This window comes from Xenopus laevis, chromosome 3S, assembly GCF_017654675.1.
Source record: "Xenopus laevis strain J_2021 chromosome 3S, Xenopus_laevis_v10.1, whole genome shotgun sequence".
In the NCBI taxonomy this organism is placed as follows: domain Eukaryota; kingdom Metazoa; phylum Chordata; class Amphibia; order Anura; family Pipidae; genus Xenopus; species Xenopus laevis.
This window is the reverse complement of record NC_054376.1, coordinates 101,905,602-101,929,529: the sequence shown is the minus strand read 5'-3', so window position 1 is coordinate 101,929,529 and position 23,928 is coordinate 101,905,602. Positions and strand designations below refer to the sequence as shown.

Genomic DNA, 23,928 nt, shown 5'->3' with positions numbered 1-23,928 from the left:
CTCAGAGGTGTATTATTGGCAGCGGCATCACAGTCCAAGGATTTGTCAGCCTCTTCACTTTTTTGGTTTCATTGTGATTACAATTAATGGCTACATTAAACTGTGCATTTCTATGAAGCAAAGAGATTGACCTGTATGATTTCTTGTTCCTATGATTCTATTGGCAGAAGGGTTTATATGATGCAGACATGTTTGATTGGTGTTACTCTGGTGATGTTGCTGGATGGTATAATCATCAGTCAATAAAGTTTATGAGTTTTGACGATGCATTTCTGGCCATAAATGTCACAGTAAAAATTGCCATAATAACAACCATAAAACAAGACTATTTTATAGCATAAATATTCGCAAAAAATACATTTTTCGCCTGAAAATTCGCAACTCGCTAAAATTACCGCTAACGTAAGCTGGTTCCTTAACGTAGTTACCGCAAGTGATCGCAATGACTTCTGAGCGTATCGCTGTTTAGTAAACTTAGTCACTGCGAATATTCTGGCGTAAAAATATTCTCAGCGATAACATGCGGAAACTTAAAGCAGGAAGTAGTGTTCTGTATTGTTTCGTTTGACATCCAGTCACTCCAGCCTTTATAGATTTCATTTTGACAAACTAACTATATTAGAAAAGTGTTTTTTTTATTTTGTACAGACTATTTACTCAGTTTTTATAATTACACTGAACTGTTCCTTTAAAGCTACTGTAGGTACATGGAGGTGTCATTTGTTCTGTTGTTTGAATAGCAAATGTTAGGTGCATATGCATGCCACCGACCCCACACTCCAACCTCTCCTCTACTTACTGATTGTCTTATGTGCATAACTATATCTGTATGACATGCCCCAAGGCATAAGGAGAGGGGCACTCTCCCAAATACGTAAACAAAATATACTGCAAGTGTCCATTTCTAAAGGGAGGTGTGCCTATAAAGTTGCTGTTCTAGGAACTATGGAGTTCTTGTCTAGGGATATGTAGGGCTCTAGACAAATCTCTTTCATTGCATGATCTAGGATGATCTCTTGCTTTAAAATGCCCTTTCTGATCCTTTGCCCACTCCCAAAAGGATTGTTGGTTAGAGAAATTCCTGTTGACTTGCTAAAATTGTCCCACTGGAATGCTGCCCTTCAGAGACTGTGGATGTGCACTACAATAGTGTAAAAGTGCATTTACCTTTGACTTCTTCGAATATAAATCTGATTTTAGTACTTTACCAAGAGTACGTCACCCAGAGACAGGTATATATCTAACAAAGGGAAACGTGAAAGAAATGAATGACATGAGATTAATGCTCAAATCATTTTTGTTAAGATGGTATACAAACTTTCTGCACATGTCCATGGGGCCGAGTCATATAGCCAAAATATAGTCAATATAGCGCAGTCATAGTGCCACATATGGTCAGGTTGCCTAGGACACCTGACTGGCCTGGCCCAGCTCTGATAAGGACAATGTAAGGTTAAATGGGACCTGTCAACCTAAGGGATCATTCCATATCCTATTTTATCATGTTAGACAAGCAAAATAAGCTTAACTTACCAGTCCCAGGTTTGCAGCAAGGCTACAAAGAGCCCAGCCTAGGGTGACATGCCACCCAGCCACACACATCATTTAGTTGATTCCAGAGCATTAGAGAATAGGATTTAGTGCTCCAGAATAAAGAAATGATGTGCATGCATACAATTCTGTGGGAGAAGGTGATGGAGGATGCCACCCTCAGGATAAAAATCTAGCCTGTTATATACATTATATATATTAGAATTGCCACCTGCCTAGTTTTGACCTTGACAGCCCTGTCTGGGTCAAAACTGCCTGTCTGTGTTTTTCCAATCAGGAAATCCTGACAGGAGTCTCCTTGAATGACATAGAGATTAGACAATCAGTGATCACCTTGTCATAGTCCTGCCGTTTGATATCACAAGCCCACCCCCTAATGTCACCCAGCCCCAGACCCTGCCCCCAACCCTAAATAAGTTATGTAAATAATGTAAAACTTGTTCCCTTCATTATTTGGCATTATTTGAATGTTATAAAGGCAAGCTATGTATCATCCCAAAATATAATGTATGTCCCAAAAAAGGAGGTCTTGGTGCCCATGCGCATGTGCAGGCGATGCAGTTATAGACAATGACGAGGGCAGGGGCATGTGACGAGTGCAGAAATGAAGTGAAGTGGTTGCTGTGCCTCAGGTATAGAGGCAGGGATGGCAGTAATGATGATTGACACCTGAGGTTTGAGCAACAGGTCCCCTTCAAGAACAAGTGGCAGGCCATAAAGTAAGCTTGGTTCAAAGAGTTGCCATGACCACTTTAATTTCTTCATATGAAATAGTATTTATAAACAGCAGCCACGTGCCTCCCTCATCTTTGCTTTAATTTTGAATAATGCAGAGTTTAAAAAAATAAGCAATGTTTTGAGGGGGCTGGAATTCCTTAATCTATGGAACTGTTACAGTATATAGAAGGTGTTTTGGTTGTGAAATATCACAGAAACTATAATAAGACATGGAGGCTTATTTATTATAAGTTGAATTTTTGTGGCTTTAGAGGTTTTTGAAGCTATGACTAAACTCACAAACTCTAAAACCACGATTGTCATTCAATATTTTAAAAGATCTGAACATAAAAAAGCACTGATTGATGCAGCAAAAAATACAAATATCTCAAAAAACCTCTAAAAATCTGAGTTTTTCGGACAATTCCTAGTGAAAAGAAAATCTGAAAACCTCTAAATGTCTGAATTGATTGAAAGTGGTCCAATCAGATCAAGAGCAGCTCTCATTAACTTCTATAGCACCTCGCCAATTTTTACTTTGCACCGTTTGGCATTAGCGGTTTTCATGGTTTTTACACTTAATAAATCTCAAATTTTAGAGTTTTTTTTAGAAATACAGGAAAACCACCAATTTTTTGAGATTAGTAGAAAAAAAAAATCACAATTCTATTGTTAGTAAATGGGCCTACTAAAGTCAACTTCAAAATGAATACTTAACCAACAAATTTTAACGAACTGGCAAATATATAAACATTAAAACTCACATTTTTCTCATTATTTTAAAAATAAAAATTTGACGAAAAGTGAGACAATTCGAATCATTCCATTTTTTATTTCATTGTCGCCTGAAAACCTTGAATATTTTCAAGCAGCCCAAAATCCATGAAAAAAAAGGAAGGCAAAAAACATCTTCCCATTGTTAAAGGGAACATCTGCTATTGACTTTTATAAGACTTTGACAGGTTTTAGCTGGAGTATTTTCGATTTGAAATTTTTGGCAACTTCTGGATCATAATAAATCTCGAAAAATTCAATTTTTTTCTCTTAAAATTTGTATTTTCCCCCTTAAAATTCGACCAGATAAATGTAAGGCTTAAGAAATAGGGCCCTATATATTGTCTTTTTTCTAATTTTGAGCCACCATCTATATACACGTTAACCAAAACCCTACACGGAGCCAGTGAAATGATCTAAGCAACAAGCTCAGTCCTACTCCTGCACATAATGATTACCAATCTGATGCTCCGAGACCAATAATACCTTTCTTAAGGATGAAAGATATCTGTCTGGATAACAGCTTTCAAAGTAAAGGATGATCTAAGAATTGTGGCACAATATGCAGTTTTCAAGGAAAACCAATTCCATTTACTCATCTACCTTAATACATAGCACCTCTGTTTTAGTCTGAAGATCATAGTGCTTACAGGGTTTCTCTCCAACTTGGCATATTATTCCTTTAATTCACAAACCAATTGTAGAATTAGGTGCTGTTATGAGTCTCAGAAAATATATTAATCCCCCAAAGCATAACGTATTTGTTTCATCCTCTATAAAGTAAATATGTAGGCTGGATTATACTTTTTTTTTTACGATAAGTTATAATTTACTAGGCATGGTTTTCTGATGTTAGACAGCTCTATACATAAAAGGGGTTTTAAAATTATATAAAATAAATGAATGTAAAGAATGGTTACATAGTTAAATTGGGTTGCAAAAGGTCCTTCAAGTTCAAACCCTCCAAATGAAACCCAGCATCCATACATATACACAAACACACACTTACACAACCATCATACACTCACATAAACTATATATACCATTACTATACTGGGGTGGGGGTACAGGTTTTTTTATCCACAGGTTGAATTCTCCTTTGGACTGGAGCCCAAACTGCACCCCATACTCCAGGTGAGGCCTTACCAGTGACCTATATAGAGGCAAAATTATGTTTTAATCCCATGAGTTTATGCCCTTTTTTATGCAAGACAGAACTTTATTTGCTTTAGTGGCCACAGAATGACACTGACTGTAATTATACAACATAGTAACATAGTAAGTTAGGTTGAAAAAAGACACACACCCATCAAGTTCAACCTTTTTTCAAACATGTCATCTAAAAAAAAACCCTAGATCCTTCCCAGTTAAGGAAACTCCCAACCCACTGCCATTTAGTCTATAACTTGCATTTACATTATTTTTGCCAAAGTGCATAACCTTGCATTTATCAATAAACCTCATTTTCCAGTTTGCTACCCAGTTTTCCAATTTAGTTAGGTCACTCTGCTAAGTGGCAGCATCCTGCATGGAACCTATAGTATCATCAGCAAAAATAGGAACAGTACTTTCAATGCCCACCTCTAGGTCATTAATAAACAAGTTGAAAAGCAAAGGACCAAATAGACTATTATGAAGGAAACCTTCATTAACTGGTTCCTCATTCGTATAGACAGACGTAAAATAAAAGTTCAGAACCTCTGCTTTTTTGCTATTCTCATCAACCAGCTGACCCACCTCTGATATTAAGGTTCACACTCCTTCCTGCTTCATTTATTTTACTAATTACATATTTAACAAAATTATTTTGGATTCTTTTTACTGCTTGTTGCAATATGCTTTCCATACTTATTTTAGCTTGTCTAATGTTTTTTTTGCATGATTTATTGGCTTTCTTGTACAGTACCTGATAAATGTTTCAGCTGTCCCGGCTAACTTTTCTCTTTTCTTTCCCACCTCAACAACCTACATTACTATTGAACCACAAAGGATTTGTTTTGCAGCAAGAGGAATATACAGACATGCATGTTTAAGCAGCAAAAACGTCCAATTTTTGTTCTGTGTTTAACCCTGTAAAAACATTTCCCAATTACTATGTTGCAAAGATGCCCTTAAACTGTCAAAGTTTGCATGTCTAAAATTTTGTGTTTTATAGAGTTGTTTCTGCAACATAGGAGGCCATGTTATGATCACTATTTCCTAAATGCTCAAATCATACAAATGGAAGAGATAAATTCTGTATTATTAGTTATTACAAGATCCAAAAGCGACTGATTCCTAGATGGTTCTTGAATAAGTTTAAGTTAGCATTAGTCTGTTTTCTTTGTAACAGAGGGATCTCCTTAGCTGGTAAACTGTATGCCCCCTTACGTATCGCAATCACACTGGCCAGTCTACCCCAGCTTCCTCACCCCCCCACCTAGTTTAAACACTCCTCCAACCTCTTAGCCATACTTTCCCCTAGCACAGTGGACTCCCTTCCATTGAGGTTCAATCTGTCTCGACTATATATTTTGTACCCCAAGGAAAAATCAGTCCAGTGTTCTAGGAACCAAAACCCTTCCTTCCTACACCAAGACTTGAGCCATGCATTCTACTCCCTAAGCTCCCGCTGTCTTCCTAAACTTGCATGTGGCACATGCCGGGAAAATCAGAATAAATTGCATTTGAAGACCTTAATCATTGAGCCTAGATCCCTGAATTAAATTTTAAAGGAACAGTTCAGTGTAAAAATACAAACTGGGTAAATAGGTAGTATGTGCAAAATAAAAAATGTTTTTAATATAGTTAGTTAGCTAAAAATTTACAAAGGCTGGAGTGACCAAATGTCTAACATAACAAAACAGAATATACAGTTAGGCCCATAAATCTTTGGACAGAGACAACTTTTTTCTAATGTTGGTTCTGTACATTTTACCACAATGAATTTTAAATCAACAACTCAGATGCAGTTGAACTGCAGACTTTCAGCTTTAATTCAGTGGGTTGAACAAAAAGATTGCATAAAAATGTGAGGAACTAAAGCCTTTTTTTAACACAATCAGTTCAACTGCATCTGAGTTGTTGTAGTAATGAACAGAACCAAAATTAGAAAAAAGTTGTCTCTGTCCAAAGATTTTTGGGCCTAACTGTAACTTCCTGCTTTTCAGCTCAGCAACCTTAAAGGGGACCACATGGGACATAACTGTTCAGTGAGTTTGCAATTGATCTTCAGCATTCAGCTCAGATTCAAAAGCAACAGTTATGACCCATGTGCCCCCCCTGAAGTCACTGATTGGTTACTGCCTGGTAACTAATTAGTGGAAATCAAGAGAGCTGAAAAGCAGGAAGTAGTGTTCTGGCTATTATGTTAGACATCCAAACACTTCCGCCTTTATACTTTACATTTTTGGCTAACTAACTATATTGAAAATATATTTTATTTTGCAGAGTCTATCTATTTACCCAGTTTTTATTTTTTTTTCCATTGGGTTGTATAAACCCTGGAGCAGCCTCCCTTTTCCATTTGGCCACACTATATTTTCTTACTGTCACTCAGCTATTTGCCTCTCTGTGATATTAGATGTTTGACTCAATATTTTTCTCTGTAAAAAATTAACCCTAGTGTTAATGGACGGCACAAGAAGTACATATAGTTTGGGCCACTGACACTCCGACCATTAAGAAAGTTAAAGTGAGATATTAGCAGTGAAAAACTGATGATATCTCAGAAAGCAAACTGAATAGTGATATACTCAAATAATTACTGTTAGTTACATCACCCTTTAAGGTGCCATGTTTCTAATAAAACGTTTTCTGATCAACATTTTGGCATACAAAAAACAGAAATCATAACAGTGGAGGGGAAGATGAAGTTATTAGTATTTATCTAACAGCCCTGTACAATATGCAGTGCCATACGCTACTGGAATTAATGCTGCTTATTAAAATATCTTTTTAACCCCCACCCCTCTTATTTTGGCAGAGAACGATCCAGACTGTGCAGTAAATGTGTGGATTTTCTGACCTAGATGAAAGAGCTGGCTCTGCTTACGTTCTCTATGGAAACAGGCACAAGGCACCATGGTAACAGGAACTGCATGTGATTGTCTTCATATTGTCTTCATATTGTCTTCAGATGGAACCCAAATGACAGACCCTGGAACCTTAACTTCATAGCTTCAGGACACAATGTTTTTTTTAAAGCAGAAGTTCCATTTAAAAAGTTTTAGTATGGTATAGATGAATGGTTGTTGGACTTTTTTCAGTTCATGCCCATGTTAGAAGTTCAACCTATATGCCTCCTAGCTCATAACAAACATACAGATATTGGAGAACATGGTGTTTTTTCTTTCAATTATTAGCCTATGACTCTTTCTGACCCTAAAATGAAAATACTATCACTGACCACTAGAACAATAATTGCTCATATTTTTATTCACGTCCTCCACTATTCATCTTCCATTTTTTCTTTTTTTTGTTGCCTGGTTGCTGGAGTAATTATTAAAACCAACCTAGATGTTAAAATCACAAGCTTAACATCTGTACAAAAACAATTGACTTTAGAGTTTCACTGTCTATCTCAGACTAACTGTTCATTTTAAGGTGAACTACTTCTTTATTAAACCTGATTTTGTCGGTATTTGTGCTGATGCACAAGAAAAGTCTTAGTCCAAGGACACCTATGTTAAGACTTATATCTATGGCAATGGAACCTATGACAATCATCAGGGGAAGAAATATTTATACAGGATTTTTATCTACGGCAGTCATGGAATATGCACCCAAGACAACTCCCATCTCCTGGTACCTCCACTTGAGAAGCTGCAGGATGGGCACTTTTGTCTCTTAGGAACAGTTACGGGATAATGCTTAATACAGAAACACCTTGGACAATCTGGTTTCGTTTCGGTGGAAATTTTTTCAACACTGTGAATGGTAATCATTAAAAAGACAAAAAAAGTAGTGATTGTAAACGTTTTGAACTTGCTTAAAAAGCTATGACATCCAATGTAAAATAAAGCAGTTTACTACAGAAAGAAAAGCTTTGTATTAGGCAAAAATACTGTATTTTTAATGAACATGTTTGCTGGATGAATTGTAATAAATGGACTAGGTATGGCAATATATTAGTCGTTTTGATTACACTCAGGTGGTATAGATGTAGTAACAGTCATGTAACATGTGCCAGATCACAAACAGCCATTTGCTCCTGGAGGTAGCCTCATTTCGATCCATCTACTACAAGTATGGGACCTGTTATCCAGAATGCTTGAGACCTGGGGTTTTCCGGATAACGCATCTTTCTGTAATTTGGATCTTCATGCCTTAAGTCTGCTAAAAAATATGTAGACATTAAGTAAACCCAATAGGCTGGTTTTGCTTCCAATAAGGATTAATTATATATTAGTTTGGATCAAGGACAAAGTACTGTTTTATTATTACAGAAAAAAAAGGAAATCATTTTTAAATATTGGGATTATTTTATTATAATGGAGTCTATGGGAGCTGGCCTTTAGGAAGGCCATGTGCAAAGTACTAAAGACATGGACATTTTTCTACTTTATGCACAGCATTTCAGCTTTAAATATTGCTGCAGATCTATATGTTTGAAACACAGAAACCTGTGGGCAAATTTTCTTTAATTGCCATGAGGTGCAGAGCACAAGCATTTCTCCCTGAATGAGAGTGTGGCCCCTTAGTGCAATTGCACTTCTTTCCCAGGTTTGAGTAAATGAGCCCTTATGGCTTTACAGTACTGGTGCAACTTATAAATAAATAGGTAGCAGCGCATTCTTTTGGCAATAAAGCTTAGTGTATTCCATCTCTAGCACTGTGCCAAAAACAATTGTATATCTGCACTGAATATTGTTATGCATTTATGCTGCCAATGCCAACATACAGTATCTATTCCCTCTAAAGTAATTCACTTGCAGTGCCATTATTTCCAGTCTGCCAATGAGATGTTTGAGAGCAACTCATTTTGCAATTAATGGAAATGTATACCCTATGAGTAAGTTGCCTTTATCTTCCATTCATTTCCCCTACCATTTTGATTTTGCATTCAGTGACTTGTTTTTGGAAGCACGTTTACTTTTATACAGATGAGCAGGGCCCAGCCTATTGAATAAACGGAATAAATGGACAATAATAAATGTATGATCTACAAGGATTTTACAAGGATGTTATTTGGATGACGTTACAGTTTACCTCAGGTAAAGGAGCACTATCAAAGCTGGCACACATATTAGGAGCAGTTTTTAAGAGAAGGAATGTTCTGTGCTCACAGTAATTGAAACCCTTATGATTAGAGTAACTGCCTGTTTAGAAAGGAATGCACAAGCACAGATGTAATTTTACATTGCATCCTCAGCAGTCATTTACTAATACTATTAGCAAAATGGCTAGCACGTTTTACCCATTAAGCAGTGTTATTTCCCACGATTATATCATAATGTCAGACATCTTTCTAAATAGCATGCTCGTGAGCACCTGAGCATGATTTTCCAATGCAAATGATAACATCCTCTACAGTAAGTGATATTTGCATTTTCCCCTTCATCAATGCATTAGTTCATTTATCACTTTACATTTTGAACATTCAGCATGCTAAAAGCTATTGATTCTATTGCCAGGGTTGGACTGGCCCGGCGGGAGGCCCGGAATAATCCCGGTGGGCCTTCTTAAAGAAAAAATCAATATGCGGCGCAGCCCAGTGCACTTTGCAAATGCAGCTCCGGTTGTGCATGCACGTTGGCACGACTCTGGCTGCACATGCGCGCCGGTGCGGCTCCGGCTGCGCATGAGCGCCGCTCCATTGGAATATCCGCACCACCATAATAGTGGGGCCAGGGGATCCAGAGGGGGGCCCTAAACAGCAGTCCCGGTGGGCCCAGTGCCCCCCAGTCCATCCCTGGCTATTGCTGTACAGACATGGGATTATTATTCAGAAACCTTTTATCCAGAAAGCTCAGAATTACAGGAAGGCTATCTTCCATAGACTTGATTAAAATGATTCCCTTTATCTCTGTAATAGTCAAACAGGACCTTGTACTTGAGGTACTGACTTTAGGTGCAGTCAGTTGAATGAGTAGGGGCAACACGCAAAGCTAACACTGCAGGTAATGTAACATCTTCTCAAGGTTGGTTTTAATCCAAGCACCCCTTCCTTTGTGCACATTGTACTTTGAATTTTGTACTTTGCTTAGAAAAAAATAAGCAACTGCCACTTTTAATTGCACTTGGATGGATGCAGTTTGCACATAAGTTTATAATTCAATACAACATTTTTCTTTAAAACGACCACAATATTGCTCCTATCTAAGTCATATACCCTGGTGCTACCAAAAGTTCAATAATATAAGCAGAAAGGAGCTGGTGCACACAGGGAACTTTTTTTTTCAAAATTTATCTTTACTGGATCAACATTTCAATCCTCCCCTTGATAAAACTCACAGGTGAGGACTGAAAATTTGATCCAATAAAGATTAATTTAAAGAAATGTTCCCTGTGTGCACCAGCATCTATCTGCTTATATAATTGCCAGTCTGGGGGAGGGGTTGCTGTTAGCTTCTATAGACTGGTGCTTTATTTTAGGCCTGTGTGGGGTTGTATGTGGCAGGAGTACCTGATGGGGCTCTGCGTTCAAGATGGCGGCGCCAGCGTAGTGAAGCAGATGCATGACGTTGTTGCATCTGGTGACAAAATTCAAAATGAAAGGCTGCCAAGGTCAGGGGTTCAATGCCCAATAATAAATGGCAGGATCCTATCGGCTCCCAGCGGGGGAAGTCCAGACCAAGGAGGAAGCTTCGGGTAAAGGTTTGCGGTAACAGACAAGGGATCAGGAATAAGTGTAGTCAAATCCAGGTAGTAGTTCAATAGGCAGGCAGATAAATAGCAAAGTCAAGGTTCAGACAGGGTCAAAATTCCAGGAATACAATAAACATGAATTTAGGAACACCCAGGAATGCTTATAACAAATCCTATTATCGGGCATTGAAACATGACCTTGGCATCCTTTTATTTCGAATTTTGGGCCAGACGCAACTTGATGCCATTATTTGTCTGCATGCCAGCATCACTATCTTGGACATTGCACCGACGAGGAGCGGAACGCTATTGGGTGCTCCTGACAGGTTGGGCCTTTGTATACCTAACATGCCATATATACAGAAAGACACAGTGTCGGACTGGCCCTCGGTATACCAGGAAAGCTCAGGCGGCCCAGGTGTCAGTTGGCTTGTAACCATTTAGCCTATTTCATGGTCATTCACTATTTCTTTATGGGGAAAATGTGTAATAATGGAAGAATAGAGTATAGTAAGTTGATATAAAATACTAGATCGAATAAAGGGGTTGAGTGAGTAGAGAATGAATAATAGTTTGGAAAGTGGGCCCATGGTCTAAGGTTTTCTGGTGGGCCCCTGGCATCCCAGTCCAACACTGGAAAGACATACCCATAACTCTTCTCAAATAGGCCTGGACTGGCAATCTGTAGTTTATGGCAAATGGCAGAGGGCCAGCTGTAAGATACCATATACAGTCACTATTTATTGGGCCTGTGGGGGGCTGTTTGGGGCTCCATGTACTTGAAATGCTGGGGCTTATTTTGAAACTCAGTCTCATATATCAAGATATGAGTTGGATATAAATTCTCCTTCAGCAAGAAAATATTGACATGGTTTCCTCAAACAGATAATATGTTTCCTAGAATTACACTTACCAGCCTTGGTCACAGTTAATTTGTTCAGCTTTTATCTCTTGTACTTATACTGAATTGTTTTCAAAGGCATCTTTTTTTTTTCTTTGAATCTTTATGTAAGTCACGGAAAATATAAGAAGGCTATAGCAGAAATTTGCCTCGCACTTCACCCCTTTGTCATCTGGAAACTGAAGAATTTAGCTTTACTAAATAGGAAAAAAAAATGAAACTTCAATCTTGGTGACTAAATCGTTCATTGGTCAGAATAAACGATAAAGTCTAACAAAAGTGGGAACAGTTTTCAAAATATATGAACTTAATTGGAAGTAACAATTTTGCTACAGAATTATACTGGGAAAAGTGTTTCTTTATTAAGAATAAAATTAAATTTTCAGTGAAATATTTAAGAAAAAATGCTTTGATGTCAATGATTTTGGGCCAGGTGGTTGTTTTAAATGTCTTTTAAAGGGCTTATTTTTTTTTAAGGTGCTAATTTGCCCATGAACTGTAGCCAGTAGTAACTAATCAAGTCATGTTTTTATTTTCTTGAGCATTTTCAGTACTAATTGTTGTTTGGATGCTAATAGAAACTGCACTTGTACCAGTTAGTACCTATGTCTATAATTCAGCTTCATAGTCTTGTTTTTTAAGTGCTTAAGTCGTCATTCTTTCAAGTGTGTTTTGAAGCAGGTATGTAGGTCTGAACTGTCTCTCCACTATTTATTATGTTTGTACAGGAATATTTGCACAGACTTTGTGGCTCTGTTCATAAACATATTAAATTATTACCTTGTACACAGAAACAGTGTAAGAATTTCAACTGCAATTCACTGTTCTTACGCAGAAACCAATAAGCCAATAAGCAATAAAGTTCAATATTAAATCAACCCTAAGGGGCACATTTACTAAGGGTCGAATATCGAGGGTTAATTAAACCACGATATTCCAACCTTGAAGTAAAATCCTTCGTCTTCGAATACCAATGTCGAAGGATTTACCCCAAATCCATCGATCGAACGTTTTTTCTTCGATCAGAAATAGCTTAGAAAACTTACGGGGAAGGTTCCTATAGGCTAACATTGTTGCTCGGTAGGTTTAATGTGGCGAAGTATGTAGTCGAAGTTTTTATTAAAGAGACAGTACTTCGAATGGTCGAATAGTCAAACGATTTTTACTTTGAATCGTTCAATTTGAAGTCGAAGTCGTATTTGAAGGTCGAAGTAGCCTATTCAATGGTCGAAGCTCGAGTGAAGGATTCGAATATAAAAAACTTCGAATTTCAAAGTTTTTTATATTCGAATCCTTCACTCGAGCTTAGTAAATGTGCCCCCAAGTGTTATTTGGTGCTTTGTCAACTTTAAAGGGCACCTATTACCATTAAATATTTTCTCCCACAATAGAGCTCACACTCCGTTTGGGAGTAACAGTAGTTTTTTTTTAAAATTCCCTCTCCAACGCTAGGACATGTGCCCCGGAGGGAGCTCCTGCTGGGAGAGGCCATGCAGTTTGCATGCGCATAATGAGCAATGTCACATTTATGCACATAATGAGTATGTTGCAAAATCCACTCATTATGAGTATGCCCCAACATGGCTGCTTGAACCAGGAGCTTCCTTCCAGTGCGGGTACCCTAGCACTGGCAGGGGAGCAATTTAAAAAAAAATAATAATTTTACCTCCAGCTGGAGTGTAGGCTCTATTAGCCTGCACCTTTTGTGGGGGAAAATATTTTAGGGTAACTGGTTCCCTTTAATACGACCAAGTTACATAAGAGGTATTCTATGAGGAACTATGGGGCAAATTTACTAAAGGGGGAAGTGACTGACGCTGGCTAAAATTCGCTGATCTACTAACGGTCGCTGGCGTAACTTCGCTAGCGAAGGAGATAGACTCTAGAATGGACGTAACTATGCAAATTCACTAAGATGCGGATTTTAGTGAATGTTACCTCTAGCGCCAGACATGCCTTTGCCAGCTCAGACCAGGCGAAGTGCAATAGAGTAGATAGGAGTTCCTAGCGTCTTTTCCTTTTTTCAGGGTGATAGGCTGCAAAAGAGCGTACAATTTATTTTGGGGTAACCGGCTTTCCCCTACATTTCCTAACATACAGTATGGCACATAAACTATACACTGGGCTCATGTCTAGGGCAATATAACAACTCTGTTTTATTTTATTAAGCTTCCCTGGGCTTGTGTAATGTAATATATTTGCTGCAACATATACGTCCATTCAACTTTAACTTCCCGCTGTATGCAAATTAGGCAATGCTAGCGTAACTTCGCCTTGCTTGGCGCAGTAACGCTAGTGCAACTTCACCAGCAGTCGGCGCCCTTGACACAACTTTGGATTTTAGTGAATTAGCATTGTCCTGGCGAATCTACACCTGGCGAAGTGTTGCGCTGTGAGCGAAGCTGTCCTGGTGAATTTTCAGTGGTTATTTAATTTGCCCCTATGTGTTTTGTGTAGTCCATTGCTACTGCACTGCAAAGACATATTAGAAATATAGTATATTAGGTATAGTACGTTGTAAGGTAAGAAAAAATTACTTACTTTATTTTTATATTCTTTTACTTTTATATTCTGACCTGTATACTTTTGCTTCATTAATATATAAACCAGTGCAAGCCCTGATCTTATTGTTTGGAAACTACCCAAATGATTTGACCTGGGGGTTAGCATATTAATTAATCCATTACACCCATCATATTATTCCATTAAGCCTTATGCCTAACAATCACAGATACAGTATTCATTGCCCAAATAGATTTTCCTGTATATCCATTCTGAGAAGATTCCAATTAGAAATCATTTTTCTGAACCTAAATGCAGTCAGTTTGTAGAAATTGGTATGAATTAGCCAAGAGGACTGGCATTTTCTCCATGTTAAAATTCAGCTTAAGGATCAGCTAAAATAGAGCTGTGATTGTTATGCTCTTTGGAAAATGCAGGCAGTTCATTGCATTCAGGCTGTTAGAGCCTAATGTAAGAGCCAAATAGCAGTTTAAAACAGGAGAAAAGCAGAAGCAGTGATATTTTTAGTTTTTATTGTGTAAACAATAAAGAATATCTTGCATGTTTATCTAAAAGAAATTTAAAGACAACATGTTTAAAGCAACTACAACATTTTATCTCCATAGAACATAGTGGCCATTACTTAACACATTGCAAATGCTGTCCAGGCTTTTAGATCCCATGGGGTATTGATCGACTATTGCACATGTTTTGTGGCCAGATTTTTATTAAAAAATGATGCCATATAAAGTGGTCTATGTACATTTTAAGCTTGCTGAAGCCAATAAAAACTCACTGTGAGCATCTGCGTAGACAGACCAGGCCTATATTCTACTTGGCTTTACCTTCTTGAATCTGACATAGTATTTTTGAGTAATGATTAAAAATGGATTTGAAATTGCAACAAGGCGCTTCAAGCATTCCAAATTTCCTATTTTATGAATAGGCTTCAGTCAAAAAATGTTTTGATTGTTTTGATAACTCCAAAAATATGCCTGCTGTTTTGTAAAAAAGCATTACAATTATTAGCTTCAAAATAATGTATAAAGAACCAGTTAGTTATAGTTACTTCCCTGTTTCTCGAGCTTTCTTGTATGAAATAATTAGTGATGGGTTGCTCAGTTTCGCTTCAGCAAATTTACCGTGAAATTTGCGAAATGGCAGAAAATGTGCGAAACGCACTGAGGTCAATGGCAATCAAAATAATTTTGACATGTGTCAATTTTGACGCGATGGACAATTATTATACACGAGTCTATTTGGTCCAATTGCCAAAAAAAGTCCAAATAATTTTGACACGCAACAATTCTTTTTGCCAACGAATTTTCCCTGCAGTTTCGCAAATTAATTCACTTGCGGTGAAGCACGAAAATTCACCGCAAATTAGTGTCTATTTATTCACCTATCACTAGAAATAACGACCTTGTAGTCATTTCTACAGCTTGTAGTTTTAGTCTTGAACAAATCTCCATCAATCACAAGCTGGTTGGCCACAACCTTTCTTATCACCTTTATTATAAAAAAAATAATCCACAAATCTACTCTGTGGAGTTAATGTGATTTAATAGGGTGATCTGTCAGAACAAAAATGGCTGATGATTTATTATGCCAGGCATAACATTTGCAGGAAAAACTTCACATGCCCAAAGTAGGCGATATTGTTACCTATGATATAATAAACTTCTCTATATTTATCCGGAGTGCTGCCTGAACTACTTCTTTGGACACAGTATATAAAAACAGCTTTTCTAATAAAAAAATGTTGCTCCCTAGAAAAAGTATAGAAAAATCACGTGCTGAAAGGATGATCAATAACAAACACAGAAGTTGATGAGCCCTACTAAAACAGTCCCAAAAACCAGATTACTAGTAGGCAATTAAACTAGTTGTCAGAAGGATGCAATGCTGTTTAGATACTGTATAAACAACTGGAAAGCATACTAGTCTCTAGCTGACTATCATTCCTTTTAAGATGAATGAAATGCATTATGTAAAGCTAAATAAAATTCAATATATACATCCTGTCCTGAAAGGAATTTGAATGTTTTTCTCTGTTATTATGGAGATCTTAGGGTACACAAGCAATTCATGAGTATTAGTTTTGCACAAGGGTGTCAAACCTCTACACCATCTGTGAATTTTCTCTCTCTCTCTAACTAAATACAATTCCTGCTTTCCTTTCTGAATCAGAGCCAATAATTAATCTGTGGATGCGACTGTATCTCTCATTAGTGTTTCACAATGTTTTGTAACTTTTGGTCACCACAGCTATGTTCGGTTCAGCTGTATCAGTTCCTCTGTCTTTGAGATGCATGTTATACTGTACATATAGGTCAGTTTTCAGAGCACAGCAGAGCAAAATTTCATAAAATATTTTTACATTTTTTTTTAGAATGTTTCACAAAAGTACTGTGCGGCTTCATATTCCATTTGACACACCCTGAATTATTGTCAGTTTACCATGAAGAATCCTCACCAATTCTTTAATATCACCCATAAGTAGGGATGTAGCGAACCGCCGATAATGTGTTCGCGAACGCCGTTCGCGAACACCGGCAAAAAATGCGAACAGTTCGCGAACAGTTCGCGAACTTCGAACATCCGAAAATCGTTCGATTCGAACAATCGAAGGATTTTAATCGTTCGACCATTCGACCATTCGATCGCTAAAATCGAAGGATTTTCGTTCGAATCAAAAGATCGAAGCCATTCGATCTAATGATTTCATTCAATCCAATGGCTTCGATCGTTCGATTCGAACGAAAATCCTTCGATTTTAGCGATCGAATGGTCGAATGGTCGAACGATTTTGACGCGAACGCCTATTGGCGAACGTCGCGCGACGTTCGCGAACTTGCGGCGGACGCGAACAGCCGATGTTCGCGCGAACAAGTTCGCCGGCGAACAGTCCGCGACATCCCTACCCATAAGTTCAGGTGCTATTAAATGGAAAACACATATTCATGCAATTCATTAAAATACTGGAGGCAATATGAGCTCCGCTCTGCATCAGTATGTGCTCCTACACTTCCTCATGGTTCCTAACATTTCTATCTTGTCTCTTCTGATGACTGGCGTGCAACTTTGCCTATTGGTAGCTCCATTGTTCTAAACGTGATTTATGTCAATAGTCTTACAATGCTTACTGCAGAAGTGATGCAACTCCCACTTTGAAAATGCTAACTGCAGCTTGCACTCAATCTCCACCAAAGTGCATGCTCAATTGCATCTGTTTCAATGCATCAGGAGCAATTACAGTGTGACATTAATTACATTGGTCTAGAATTATTGGAAAATTATGAGAAAACCACTACATTATGGGGCAGATGTACCAAGGGTCGAATATCGAGGGTTAATTAACCCTCTATATTCGACTGGGGAATTAAAATCCTTCCAATCGAACGATTCGAAGGCTTTTAATCCAACGATCGAAGCATTAACCTTCGACCAAAAAAAGATAGCCAAGCCTATGGGGACCTTCCCCATAGGCTAACATTGACTTCGGTAGCTTTTAGGTGGAGAACTAGGGGGTCGAAGTTTTTTCTTAAAGAGACAGTACTTCGACTATCGAATGGTCGAATGGTCGAACGATTTTTAGTTCGAATCATTCGATTCGAAGTCAAAGTCGTAGTCGAAGGTCGAAGTAGCCCATTCGATGGTCGAAGTAGCCAAAAAAACACTTATTCAAAGTATTTTTTCATCTATTCCTTCACTTGAACTTAGTGAATGGGCCCCTATGAGTAATCAAAAAACCACTTCATTTGTATTCATAAGTGACCCCTTATGTGTCAATTGTTCTCCATCTCTGCTGTTTCCCTCTATATCCCATGTGTTATGATATTATTGTAAAGCACTGCTTAACTTGCTAATCAGGAACAAATGATGTCACAGGCAGCAGTTGAGTCTGCTGTTTTCTCACTGTACTGTACATGTTGTGTTAGAAATATGTTCTTCTGATTCTTTTAATTTACAGTTTATCTTTAAATGTATGTATTTAAAGGGGTTGTTCACCTTCCAAACACTTTTTTCAATTCAGTTGTTTTTAGATTGTTCCCCGGGAATAAAGACTTTTTCCATTTACTTTCCATTATTTATTTTTTACTGTTTTTCCAAAATCTAAGTTTAAAGTTGAATGTTCCTGTGTCTGGTGTTTGAGTCTGGCAGCTCAGTAATTCAGGTGCAGGCTCTAAACTGTGACAATTTTGCAACATTTAGTTGATACATTTCTCAGCAGCATCTCTGGAGTATTAGCAACTATTGTATCAATTCTAACAGCTGCCTGTAATGAAACCCAGAGATTCTGCTCAGCAGGGACAAAGATAAGAAATGTAGCAATTTCGAACAGTTAACAGGATCGGCGACCCCCCCCCCCCTCCCAGAGCTGCTATGGAAGGTGAAAGATGAAGCTTTACACTTCAATATTAGAAAAACGGTCACACATAGAAAATAGAAAGTTATTGGAAAAAGTCATTATTTCTGGTGATCTATCTGAAAACAACTAGTTGTTTTGAAGGTGAACCACCCCTTTAATAGAGGACATGGGTAATAATGTATATTTAGAGTTTCTCCCCTTCTACAATTTGAAGAGTCACTGCAGGATGATGTTTCATATTTTAATCCAAATTTCAACCTCAGTGCAATTGTGTCCTTCCACTATGTGCTTCTGATCTTCAGGTGTAGTGGGATTAAAATGTAAAATGCTGTATTTCCCAAAGTTGCTCTGTAAAGTCCACAAGGACTGTCTTCCAGAACAGAAATAATAAGAGAAAGCAAATAAATGCCCTTTCTATTGTAGATGGTGATGATGTCATTTATCAATTGTATATTGCATTTGTAAGTGGCTTGTATTGATAAACTTGGATTATTTTGTCTGATTTATATATGACCATTGCACAGTGACACCTGCATTATATTGTACCTTGTCAGTTCTTCAGCCAATGCCCTACTTCCAAGGGAACAGACACAGACTGTAAGCTCTGTGAGCAGGTGCTCTGTGTACCATGTTGGGTATAATCAGTAAAAAAAGAAAGAAAAAAAAAAGACAAAATAGGATTATAAATTATAATGATGCTTATGCTTTCCACGTCTATAGGAATGTTATATTATTTTGTTTTTGTTGATGTCCTTTAAATAACGCATTCCATCTGTGTGTATTCGACATAATAATTTGCCATGGACTTAAGAGGTTTTGCAGGAAGTTTGGAGACTGTTTCAGATGAACTGTATATATGTATGTATGTTTATATGTATGTATGTTCACTTTGCTATCTTAATTCCAGGATCCTTTTCTAAGGATGAATTGGTGGTCTACATTGTAAAAACAAAGACACAATAAAAATACTTATTACTTGAAATTCTGTGTTCCATGGATATGTGTTACATATAACTCTATGCAATCTGTAATCATTTCCCCCTATGCTATCAACCATAGATGAGTTTACAAATGTACAGGTAAGGACCTTAGACATTTCTACTAAAGAAGAATCTGTAAACTCTGCATGTAACCTGTTTTAATCAGCATGGGCAATAGCAATTTTCTTTATTCATATACCACAAACTGATGAATAATAGCAAGATAGAGGATATTGTTTTTACTAGGTTAATCTGTGGTGCTTTTCCCCAGTCTGTAGGTATGCAACCCACAATATGTTTTGCATCTCCTCTACTTGACTTTTTGCACCCACAGATTAGGGTAAATGCAAGAATAATTCATTGTCATATTGTAAATATTTTCCCTTTGGCATAAGAAAAAGAGGTATGGTTATTTAAAACTGTACCATATTGGCAGTAACAGCTTTAGCTGCAGAGATACTGTGATACTATTGTTAGAATGCAGGAATATTAGAATGCAATGACACTACCTTCAACTAGATTTAGACCGCAAGAAAATGGTCAGAAATATTACATTACCATGCAGAGAAATCTACATGGGTGTTCAGACACTTGTAATTCCTCAAGATTGTAAGAGATAAAGAGTTTCAGCGATTTCTCTTAATAGGTTATAACTGGTGCCTAGTAGGAGGAAGATCTTACCCCCAGTCACATAGTCGCATAGTAACATAGTAATTTGGTTGAAAAATTACACACGTCCATCAAGTTCAACCTTTTAATTTTTTTTTAACCTGCCTAACTGCCAGTTGATCCAGAGGAAGGCAAAAAAAAACCCCATCTGAAGCCTCTCCAATTTGCCTCAGAGGGGGAAAAATTTCTTCCTGACTCCAAGATGGCAATGGGACTAGTCCCTGGATCAACTTGTACTATGAGCTATCTCCCATAACCCTGTATTCCATCACTTGCTAAAAAGCCATCCAACCCCTTCTTAAAGCTATCTAATGTATCAGCCTGTACAACTGATTCAGGGAGAGAATTCCACATCTTCACAGCTCCCACTGTAAAAAAACCTTCTGAATCTACAGTAGTTTCATGTAGACAATAAAATTCTAACACACAGCTATAAATGCCAAATAGGGTCAAGACGATGTGTTTACTTGTTTTAAAGAAACACAATATGACAGCGACCTAACCTGGAGAGAAAACACTCCGAGGTTGTGCAGAATTACATGGCAAATGTCCCTTTTACTATTGGAAGATATCATGATTGGCGCTGGGTTTTGTACAATAATCCAAAAATTAGTGGTTTTCAGGCGTCAAATCCGAAAAAAAAATCTGCACCAGATTTTTTAAAGTGAAGTTATTGATAATTAAGGTAAAATTGTGGTTGGGAGTTTGGTCAAATTTGTTTTAATATTATAATGAGAAAAATTTGGATTTTAGTTAATAACCCCCTTAATCTATGTAGATTTTGTTACTAAAGATTGGTCTCCACAATCTTTCTTAATATAGTAACATTTTATGCTACAATTTAACCTAAGATTAATTCTAAACCCTATCTTGGGTTGCAAAAGTTGGTACCTGGTGATAAATGTTAAGAAACCCTGATAGTATAAGTGTTACTTTAACTGCTAGAATCTACAGTTTAGAGGCAGCTCATATCTTCAGTGACACTTTACATGCGTTCCATAAATCCATCTGACAACTAGCATCTAGTCAGACTATAACATGATAATTACATTCTATGAAGCAATAAAATTGTAGATGAGCATTTGCCTGAAGACATCTTTATTTACAGTGAAAGTCTGAACAGGAGCCAAAAACCTATGAAAGAAAGTATGTCTACCGAAAGACTGTTTGAGAGGCACAATAAAGGGGAAATGGAGCATTTAGTGATTTCATGCATTTTCTCACTTGTACCATTAATACTGTAACTCAGGCAAAACGCCTGTAATCTTTTTCCCTTTAAAGTTCTACCTTTTTGAATGTGTCTGCAATTGCATCAGGCTACTCACATTGACTGGCAACTGACCATCTCCTGAAATGTATGTATTGATACAACTATCCATGGAGCTATTAATCACAAAATGTAAAGAATGGCTAACACCATTGTCCTAAGGGTGAAATGGAATATGGCAGGAAGAACTGAGATCTCTGAAATAGTGAACAATAGTTATAATTGTGGGTATATTTTCTAAAAGAAATTGTGAATATGATAGGACCTAAGATCATCTCCACTGGGATAAGGGCTGATATGAATAACGTATAATCACTGTTAAGCTCTGAGCAACCTCAACACTAAATACAATAAGGTCACAATAATTATAATTTGGTGTAAATCAAAGTTGCCACTTCTATACTGGGTTGAGATAAATTAGTGTTTCCATTAGACTAAAATAGGCAGTTAAATTACTTAAGTTGGCCATACAGTTAAAGATCTACTCATGTGGCAAGGTCACCAAACAAGCTATATATATATATATATATCTATATATATATATATATATATATATATATATATATATACTGTCTATATATATATATAGAAATATATATATATAGAAATATATATATATATATATATATATATATATATATATATATATATATATATATATATATATATAATTTTCTTTATATATCAGTTCAAAATCTTAAATTGATTGTCTTCAGGTCTGAACTCTTTGTAGTACTGTGTTACTATGTATACTTTTTAAGATATTTAAATAATTGATGCTAGGCTGATTGATTCGAATCCCTGCAACATTGTGATGTTATTTGTGTTTAAACAACTGTTACATTGTTTATACTTTCTTGATATGCAATACTTAGGTGCTTTTGTATTCTAGCCCTACTGATATGGAGTGTTGTTCAAGAGTTAAGGATTTCTTGTATTGTCTTTTAATGAATGAATAAAGTATTGGATTTCATAGATTTTACTCCATGTGGTGCTCCATGCTACACAGATGAATATTCAATCTGATGCTATCCGGAACAGCTACACACTGAGTTCACACTATGCAGCACAAAGTGGGGCTCATTTATCAACACTGGACAAATTTGCCCATGGGCAATTACCTATAGCAACCAATCAGTGATTAGCTTTTTGAAGCCAGCTGCAAGTAGAACACTGATTGCAGCAATTTGATTGGTTGCCACGGGTTACTGCCCATGGGCAAATTTGCCCAGTGTTGATAAATGACCCCCAGTGAGTTCATTCCCGGGGTGCTCCCCTGAAACTGTTTTGCATTGAGCAAGCTGTATGGCCTGAGAGCCAATATTTGGGCAGATATTGGATGGCAAGATATTGATTGAACATGCCCATTTGAGGACCCCATATATTCTCAAATAAGATGCTGACTCAGTCTGGAAGGGCAGAATCAACAGCTTTTATCACCTTGGTCCCATTTGGTTGTCTTTTAGCCAAAATTACTTACAGAAACTCACTAAACTGCTACAATAAATGTGTTATCTTAGGGCCTCTCAAAATTTGGCACCAAGAAGTTAAGCCCCATTTATGTTTTTCCTTTTTATTGACTCTCTTGGGTTGGATTTAGCAGAGGGATTCTATGCATAATAAATTCCTGAATATAATTTAATTAACATGTAAAAAAGAAGAGATTGTGATGCTGTTTCCTATCTTACTGAATTGTAAGGAGAAAGGCTCTAAAGTGCTTCTTGCTGATCTGTGATTATTCTTCAAGTTTGTTTAAATGCAGAAAAGACAAAGGACAGGTGGATATTTCACAGTCTAATGACCTTTTTTTCAAATTATAATGAATGTTTAACTAAAGAAAGCTCACATTTTATATAATCATACTTGCACAGCTATGACTTTTTATAATAGTTTACCATAAACAAGAAAAGATGCAAATTGAACTGCTTTGTTTTGATGTAAATTATGAGAAGTATTTTTTTGTGTATACAAATTCCTTCATGGATTATGCTAAACGTTATTATTGCACTATACAGTATATATAGTCTCCCTCCGCTGACAAACATGTATTTATATACAGTATGTTCTTTAGAAATAAATAGGCTAATGCATTTTTTGCTAGGAGTGCAATATAATAAAATATGTATTAGCATATGGCAATTATTAGTATAGAACAAGATGAAAGAGAATCCAAGTGCAGGGATTGTTAAAGTGATACTGGCACTAAAGATTTTCTTTTCAAAAATGTTCAAGGCAAGTTTGCAAATGTATTCGCTCGCACTGAAATGGGCAAATTCGCCATGAATTCACGCCTGGCGAATACTAGTGGACCTATCACTACTAGTGGACCTTCTGGCAAACATGCTGGTGCAAAATAAGGTCCATTTTTTTAAAAAAAAACCAGCACACCATCCTGTTTTTCTGTAAA

General features: G+C 37.0%; 1 protein-coding gene across 1 annotated transcript in view; it reads left to right on the top strand.

Annotated features, from left to right (window-relative positions):
* Positions 1-8,310, top strand: part of hrh2.S (histamine receptor H2 S homeolog) — a 77,770-nt gene extending 69,460 nt beyond the window's left edge. Inside the window, exon 3 of the mRNA XM_018254616.2 lies at positions 7,007-8,310. Coding sequence (XP_018110105.2) covers positions 7,007-7,052 — 46 coding nt within the window. The 3' untranslated portion in view covers positions 7,053-8,310. The remainder of the gene's footprint in view (positions 1-7,006) is intronic.
* The last annotated feature ends 15,618 nt before the right edge of the window (positions 8,311-23,928 follow it).